Here is a 9,134-nt window from a genome sequence, read left to right as displayed (position 1 = left end):
TTGTTTCCTCTACTCTCAGAACTCCTTAGTTGCTTGCAGTACTTTGTATAAAGTTGAGGACACATGATCTTCCCAGTGTTCATTTTGGCATCACTATTATCTTTGTTAGGCTTATGTTTACGTAGTCCTGTTAGTAAGACTGTACATTATAGATGTACATTTCCAGGAGACACAATCTTACAACAAATTTCATGATACTGTGACTTCAGATTTTTTTGCCCCATCTTCTGCAATATTCCCTGATCTTTAGTTATAGGAGTTGTTTTTATAGATATATACACTGGTACTGCACTCCTTAACTCTACATATTGAGTGGTTGTGATTTCATGCAATGCTCTCTGACTGTAGCAAAGAGTACTTTTGACTGTATTTGTTTGTGAGTATGAGGACAAATGTTTAGAATGTAGTTACAGATTATTTTAGTTTAGTAAAGTGGTAGTAGATTCTACTAAAAGATCCTTGATCATACTAGAAATTAAGTAGTTATCTAGGTTTCCAGTACTAGGCATGGTTTCCTTGTTGATGAGTGTATCTTTAATATAATTAGAGAACTGTTGGTTACCATCTATGTATACATGCTATTATTGTGCCCTTAGGGTTATCATGTTATGCCAATTATTGTTGTGATTCCAAGGGCCACTGCTAGGCAGGATTGTTGACTTCTTGCCTCCTTTGAAAACTTGTATGTTGCTTTCTGATACCATGAAAACTTGCCCTTCATGTATGTATTAATTTACAGATGTTTTATAGCTATTTGTAGGTAGGTATTTGACTTGAAAGAATATTGGTGTGTTATAAAATGTTCTATAACATATTTAAATCATTAAAACTGGCTATGAAATGTTTCTAATTTTAGATAAAATTACAATCAAAATATCACATGGGTCTTTGTTTCATCTAATTGTTTGATTTGTGCCTTCAGGGAAATTCTTCAGTCCCATTGTCTAGGGTTTACATCCCCGAGGTCTCTGTGACATATATGTAGCACACAGTTTGGTGCTGGGTTTCTGCTTTTTCCTTTCTCTCAGTTATTACTGAAACTTTTTGTAAAGGTTATGTGATAGAAGTCATTTTTCTAAAATATTCTTTGATATATAGAGTAATACTTGTATTTTTCATGTTTTTATTGTATTCCATAAAATAAATTAATTGAAGTAAATTAATTAATAAAAGAAATCAAATTCCTAGCAGAGACAGCCCTGGGACCTATTAATTTTTGTTAAGAGTCTTAAATAAATGAATACATCAATTTTTTCTACTTTGTGGTGAGTTTATTCAACTCTTGATTTTATTTTATTTTAAAAAGAAAGTGATATATGATCCTAATTTTCTGAGGCTTTAAAATCTATGTGTAAATCTACCTTCTATGATAACCACATACACCTGCTAACTAGATGATTTATCAGGTTGTATGCAACTGTATTGTTATTGTGTGACCAATATTTCTGAAGCATTTTACTTGTTCATTATATTTTCATATGTTTTCTTTATATATAAAAGCATTTTAGTTTTAATCAATTATAAGACTTGCATGTTATGCTTATTTGTAATGAGATGTGTCACTTAATATTAATTCTCAAAAGAAAACTGATGATACAAATTTTATTTGATAATTCTGTGGTTTCTAAAACACTGGATATGATATTCGGGACATAGAAGTAATGTCATGAGAAGCACAAGAGGGATCTAACAGAAAGGAAGGGGGAACTTGCTCTTTACAGGCAACCAGGTATGATGTGTTCACAGCACACTGAATCATCAAGCTACTGACTATAGATGGCATTTCCTGGGGCAACATAGGTCAATTTAAAATTTAGCAACAAATGCATTAAGATATTCACAGAATATAAGAAGTGAACCCAAAAGCTAAACATATTGATAAGATATATCTGAACTTTTTGGAACCATATTTTTTACTAGTAGAAAACACTACTTCTCCAACCCTAAGTCACTCACATTTTATTAAAATAGGATCACAGAAAGAACATAGATTTGTGTAAAGTTTTAAAAATTCTAGTTATAGAATTTGGACTCAATATAATTTGTGTGAGGTTTGTAAATGTATTCAGGATATCAGAAGTGTTCTGTATAGAATTAATAAAACCCAAAGTAATAGTTGAGAAAAATTGTATGTATATGTCAATGATATTTTATATGGAGGACACAAGTCTAATATTATTTTAAACAATTAAATCACAATACAGTGAAAACTATAGGGCTTTTAATTTTAGCACACAAACATGTCATTCTAGTCTTATGTGCACCAGCATTAATTTTGTGCTGAGTGTTCTGTTAGAGTCGGTAAGTGATTGTACTGTTGTTCTAAAACAAATATAATTAAATAGTAGAAAGAAGTAGTTGAGACATTTGGAAGAACATACCACCTATAGGAATTTCCTTCCCATTTTTTCATAATTGTAATTGCTTTGAATAATTAGGAAATTAGATGATCCAAGGCTTCATTGTAGCTGCTGTTTTGCATAAATATGTCTTGATACACCATGAGTTTACAGTATGCCTGCTGCAACAGTCAATAACACCTTCTATAATTTTATGATGAGATTTTATCCTAAATATCTGAGTGATCCATCTTTGCTCTTGTGAATTATTTTTTATTGTGGAGTATGCAATAATATACTGCAAAGGATAAAATCATATATTATAAAATGTCAACTTGTGTTTTGAAGGTAAATTAATTTAACTATTGAAGTAAAATCCTATTTAGCTTTTTATGGTAATCCTTAAACCTCCAAACATTTCTTCCCCTTGTCTTATTCAATTTCTTACGTGCTTCAATTTTCCTGTTTTATCTCAGGTGTCATAAAAACCAGACGTCAGTGACCTTCATCCTCTTAGGCTTCTCCGAATACCCGGACCTCCAGGTGCCCCTGTTCCTCATGTTCCTAACCATATACACAATTACTGTGCTGGGAAACCTGGGCATGATTGCCATCATCAGAGTCAGCACAAAACTCTGCAATACCCCCATGTACTTTTTCCTTAGTCACCTGTCCTTTGTGGATTTCTGTTACTCCACTGTTGTTACTCCCAAACTGTTAGAAAACTTGATTGTGGAAGACAGAACCATCTCCCTCTCAAGCTGCATCATGCAATTTTTCTTTGCATGCACATTTGTGGTGACAGAAACCTACATGCTGGCAGTGATGGCCTATGACCGGTTTGTTGCAGTCTGTGATCCTTTGCACTACACGGTTGTCATGTCCCCAAAGCTGTGTTCCTTTTTAGTGGGTGCATCATACTTCTGGGGTCTACTATGTTCCCTGACACTTACTTACTTTTTGCTGAGATTATCCTTTCAAGGAGTTAACATTATAAATAACTTTGTATGTGAACATGCTGCTATTGTAGCTGTATCCTGCTCTGACCCTTACATTAGCCAGGAAATTATTTTTGTCTCTGCTACATTTAATGAAATTAGCAGCCTTGTCATCATTCTCACTTCCTATACTTTCATCTTCATCACTGTCATGAAGATGACTTCCATTGGGGGCCGTAGTAAAGCCTTCTCTACATGTGCCTCTCACCTAACTGCCATTATTATTTTCCATGGAACAATTCTTTTTCTTTATTGTGTACCGAACACCAAGAACTCATGGCTCATGGTTAAGGTGGCCTCAGTGTTCTATACAGTTTTCATCCCCATGTTAAATCCCCTGATCTATAGCCTCAGAAACAAAGACGTCAAAGAGACAGCCAGGAAGTTGATCAGTTTAAATCTATGATGCCATAGACATTCATTTCAGAAATATTGTGCAGAATTTCCCAAGATTTCTATAATTATTGAGAAAACTTAAACCAACCAAGCAAAACAAAAACAGTGAGTTTAACTCTAAGTTAGCTGGTTTTTGAAATTCTGTTTAACTTGAGGTTGAGTATTCAGCTATAAAATAATAAGGAAAGCAGCAATGACTTCTCCATTTAAGTGAAGATTTCATGCTTGAAATACAACATGCAAAATTTTTAAGTTAGTGCACATTCATGATGAAACAAATTTCTCTTTTTTTCAATCATTGGAGAATGGAAATTTAGTTTCATGCTTAACCAAATGATTATATCTTTGCTACTCTTACTTGATAACCATGTTTGATGTCTTTTTGAATATCAAAATTTTGGTAATATTCAATGCAGTGCAGTGCCCATTCTACTATAAATTGCAAGCTACATTCTTTTCTTTTTTGAATTTTTTGCTTATTTCTGAAAGAAATACCATATTATCCTTTATACATAATGACTTAAACAATTCAATGCAACCCAAGTTCTCTAAATGTTTAACAATAAATAGTAATATATCACTAAGTCATGTAATTTAGCTATAGGGATACCTCATTTATTTAATATCTGGTAGTCTGTAAATCAGATATGATTGGATTTAACCAAATACTCTACCAAGTACTGCATACACTTAAAAATAATATTTGAACAAGAAATGGCATGTTAGATGAATAAAATCACACTATAAATGAACTGTATTTGTTATATAAGAACCTGTACTTTGAGTCCCAATATTTTAGAAACAGTAGATGACAAATGTACAGTTTATTATAATTTTGACACTGTAACTGACTTTCCTGATTTGTAGAAGAAAGCAAAACTATAAAAAAAACTGTATTAGGAGTAACCCTGTAGAATTAGATTTGGGATCCTGTATCAGGTATAAGACAGGAATCAATATGGAAATATAAATCTATTCAAAATCCTATGGAAGGGTAGGATATTGGACCTAGGGGGGAGACTTAATTTTTTGCTTTATCATGAAATTACCATACATATATATGTGTGTGTGTGTGTGTGTGTGTGTGTGTGTGTGTGTGTGTGTGTGTGTTTGTATTCATCACCATCACTCTTAATCGGGAAGTTTCTCTATTGAACTTCAGTGAAGGTCATCTCACAGGTACATAAAGTGCTGAAATAAGGGATGGTTGAGTACTCAGCACTCATGTTACATACACTTGAGTATATTTCAAAATAATTACATTTCCTGAGAGATAAGTTGAAATGAATGTCGATCTGGGGAGTGGCAGAAGAATCCTCTCAAATCGTCATGCTAGAAGATCTAATTCAGTCATTCTTTTTTTTAAGTCATCTGTGATTTTAGTTCTGATAATTTCTGTAATGTAAAATAATGTGATAATGATATGTTTATCAGTGGGTTACCTTATAGTCTTGATCTGATTTGACATTGAGCAATAGCACATTTACTTTAAAAACCAAATAAAATTTCTAAAATGATATGCTGTAATACCTCAGTTGGTATTTGTTAGCTATTTTATCATATCTTTGTTGCTTAGGCTGTAGTTCAGTGATGATCATGATGATCTGTCAAATAAAAAAAGAGGATACCTTCTGTAAGCCTTGATATTTTAGAAGAAAAACAGGACCAAGAAGACAAATAGCATGAAAATCTCAGTGGCAATCAGACGGAAGACACATATGGACAGCTGTGTATCCTCCAATCATTGAAATCATGATGATGGTGATTGAAATGAAAACATAAAAAGGGTGAAAAATTCAGACTATATATTTAATCCAAAAATTTTGAGAGGATCAAAAGAAAGTCTTACAGCTGATACCTTATTCAGAATTGCAACTGTACAAAGAATCTCACAGGTAGTTGTTGGTGAACTTATTCCTGTGAAAGCTCATGTCAGAAAATAGCATATTAATAATAAAGAATCAATGGTAGCTCGAGTGTGACATAGACACTAACAAGGAAGAGGCCTCCTGAAGACTATAGCTTTTTAGAGAACATGATTATAGGTCACCACAAAATAACCATAATCCAACTCTTGCCAACGTGGAGGCACCTACTAACAGGGTATACTGGGGATGTGAGTTCATGTCCCAACACCCACATTGGACAGCTCACAACTGACTGTAACTCCAGTTCCAATGGATCCAAGACCCTTTTGTGACTTCCCTGGGCACTGCAGTAAAGTGTATAAAACCACACTTCAATATATGCATATTGATTAAAGACAAGTTTCCTCAAAAAACAAATGCTGAATCATCCTGTGAAGGGAATGGCTGTCTCCTCAAAATTCATTTCCTTAGAGTTTGTGAATTAAAACAGCAGAGGACATGATTCAAGAGGAGACACATGGATATTGTTGTGGGACTGATAGAAGGAAATAGAGTAAGAAGCCATGGGTAATACAGATAAGCAGATATTAAAAGATCATATAAAAGTAAGAGATTTTTCAAATGATAATATAAACACTGCTCTGGAAAGAATCTTTAAATTTTATCTACCCTATGTAGGTTCTAATCTTTTTGTTTTTATTACTTTAATTTTAAATAGATTGCTTCACATGTCAATCACCATTCCTTCTCCCTTCCTTCCTCCCACATCCCCCCACTATCCCCCCAGCCTCTCACCCTACCCCCACTTCCTTCCACATAGAGGATATCCAGAGTCTGTCATTTTGCTCAGTGCAGGGTTCAGGCACTCCCCTAAGAGTCCAGGCTGAGAGAGCATCCCTCTTTGTGTTATGGACACACGAAGTCCATTTGTATGCCAGGGATAAACACTGATCTACTGCCCTGGGTTCTAATCTTTAAAATTCCACATGTATAAGTTTCAGATGTGTAGGAAAAAGTAAATTTTGTAATCTCAGAACCAGAAGTTAGATACTGTAATTGGAAAGAAAGTTTTAAACATTATAGGAAGGAAGGCAAGAAAATTGACTCCATAAAGTTATTTACATAACTATTGCACGCATATTATCAACACAGTTTCTCAGAATATTTTATTTTGTTCTATTATTTGAATATTAGCAATACAATGAGTAAAAAGAGTAATAAAAATATTTTAATGGTGTGTGTGGGAGCGGAGTAGGGGGTGCGCATGCACATGCACACATACTAACATGTGTATGTGTTTGTGTGTGTCGCTATGAGGGAGAAAGGACTTTTACATGGACTAGCTTCCTCACAGTCTCCTTTACATCCTGATTTCTTAGGCTGTAAATAAGAGGATTGAGCATAGGTATGACCATGCTGTAAAACACAGTGACTATTTTAACAAGGAACAGTGAGCTCTTTGACTTGAGTACACAGTACAGAAGGAGAATGATCCCATGACAGAAAGAGATAGCAGTCAGGTGGGGGGCACAGGTGGCCAAGGCTTTTTGGAGTGCTCCTTTAGTAGGAATCTTGATGACAGTGACAAAGATGACAACATAGGAGACAATGATGATTAGGAGACTACAAATCTCGTTGAACATACAAACTAACAAGCATGCCAACTGACTGAAGGAAGAATCGGAACAGGATGCAGAGATGATGGCAGAATACTCACAGCAAAAGTGGTTAATGGTGGTAGATCTACAGTAAGACAGTGCCAGAAGGAAGTATGTAAGTATAGTGGCACAGAGCCCACCCCATAGATAAGTTGCAGCTGCTAGGAGAGCACAGAGTCTACCAGACATAGCCACAGTATAGAGAAGAGGGTTACAAATTGCTACAAAGCGATCATAAGCCATCACAGCTAACATAAAGGTTTGGGCAACCACACAAGCACAGCCAAAGTAGAACTGGATTATGCATCCTCTTACAGACATAGATCTGTCTTCCCTTATCAGAAGGTCTAACAGTTTTGGTCCAATCACAGTGGTGTAACAAAGGTCAATGAAGGATAAATGGCTGAGGAAAAAGTACATTGGAGTATGGAGTTTGAGGTTAATCCTGATGACCAAAATCATACCTAGATTTTCCAGAACACTGATGGTGTATATGACCAAAAAAACCAGGAACAAAGGCACCTGTAAGTTTGGATATTCTGAGAATCCCAAGAAGACAAATAAGACTCTAGTACTCTGATTTCCTGGATGCTGCATTTGGATCTTGTGGGAGAAAATGATAGAATCCATCCCCGGCAGCAGGATCAGTGAAGGATGTGCATAGTATGAGAGGAGACAGAAGAATATATATTAATTCATGGTATGGCATACACCAACAGGTATTTCAAAAGAATATAGGGTGACTTTTAATCACAGATTATTTCTACACATATGTTTCCTAGATCAGTTGGGGAAAACATTCCCTCATTTATTATACAATGAGAAGTTATAAACAACCCTGTGTAAATACTTTAATGCTATGGTTCAGGGATAGCAAACACTCTAAACTGTACAAAAATGTCATTTAATCATCTAAATATTCAGGCCACCTTCTCTGATAATACTGGTACAGGACAGACCTTTTAAACAAGGCTGTTATAGATAAGTTTAATGACTTTAGAGACCCAAATGACTCATATTTAAAAATGTTTAGTATTTTTACCAAAAAAATTAAACATGCTCTTATTAAGTTTTATGGTGATTGGTTTTAGTGTTTATTTCTATGCTTTTGTTTTCTTGTCTCTGTACCTTAAAATATAAAATGAATATATTGGTTGTTAGGAACACTAAAGTATATACTAAAAGAAAAGGCATTATAGTTTCTTGTACATGTTGGTAAAAGGATATGCAAGGAAAGGAATAAGTCATAAAATCTCAAATTCTTTAGAAGTGCAATGATACAAACATAATGAAAAAATGTATGAAATTTGGAAATGAATTTGGCATCATAGACATGATTTTACCATCTTGAGACATGAATCATAAGAACAAATTAGCCTACACTATAATAGTCAGCACTCCAAAGAATCTTTGAATGTCAGACAAGTTTGTAAGGTTAGTTCTTTTCCAGTGTTCACTCATCTTGCCCATAAAACATCAATACAAAGGTGACTCACATTTCTTGTCTCTTGCATTGCTTATTTTGTTAAAAAATGTTTATAATTCATAAATTTAATTTATATTATTTAGAGAAACCTTGTTGTTTTGGAAGACAGAGTTATAATATCACCATTTTTACAATGAAAACCAAAGGTTCCTGTTTTATCTTCACTGTTTTTTCCCTTCCTTGTTTTCTAGGTTAAAATTCCTTTCTGCGGGATTCTGCCTTGTCGGGATTCTGTCCATTGAGACTGCACAGAAAAACATTCACTCCTGAATGTGATATCTCATACAATGTTTTATCATCAAGCACAAATTCTTTTTGTCCTATCATTTGTAATCTTAAAATACTTAGATTAGTTAACATTTTCCAGTAAGCCCATCTCTAAAATTAGG

The 9,134-nt window shown here is 34.3% G+C and overlaps 2 protein-coding genes across 2 annotated transcripts; one reads left to right on the top strand and one right to left on the bottom strand.

Moving 5' to 3' along the window:
- The first annotated feature begins 2,501 nt into the window (after positions 1–2,501).
- Positions 2,502–3,743, top strand: LOC101836667 (olfactory receptor 5D13-like). The gene is made up of 2 exons (XM_021232699.1): positions 2,502–2,512; positions 2,816–3,743. Exons 1-2 carry the CDS (start codon positions 2,502–2,504, stop codon positions 3,741–3,743), a joined length of 939 nt encoding a protein of 312 aa, XP_021088358.1.
- Positions 3,744–6,911: 3,168 nt separating this feature from the next.
- LOC101836941 (olfactory receptor 5D13-like) lies at positions 6,912–7,889 on the bottom strand. Its single transcript, XM_005064585.1, has one exon. It carries the CDS (start codon positions 7,887–7,889, stop codon positions 6,912–6,914), a length of 978 nt encoding a protein of 325 aa, XP_005064642.1.
- Positions 7,890–9,134: the final 1,245 nt, after the last annotated feature.

The sequence above is a fragment of the Mesocricetus auratus genome, unplaced genomic scaffold, assembly GCF_017639785.1.
Source record: "Mesocricetus auratus isolate SY011 unplaced genomic scaffold, BCM_Maur_2.0 Super-Scaffold_100004, whole genome shotgun sequence".
In the NCBI taxonomy this organism is placed as follows: domain Eukaryota; kingdom Metazoa; phylum Chordata; class Mammalia; order Rodentia; family Cricetidae; genus Mesocricetus; species Mesocricetus auratus.
Note: the sequence above shows the minus strand (reverse complement) of the source record. Positions and strands in the feature narration are given on the sequence as shown.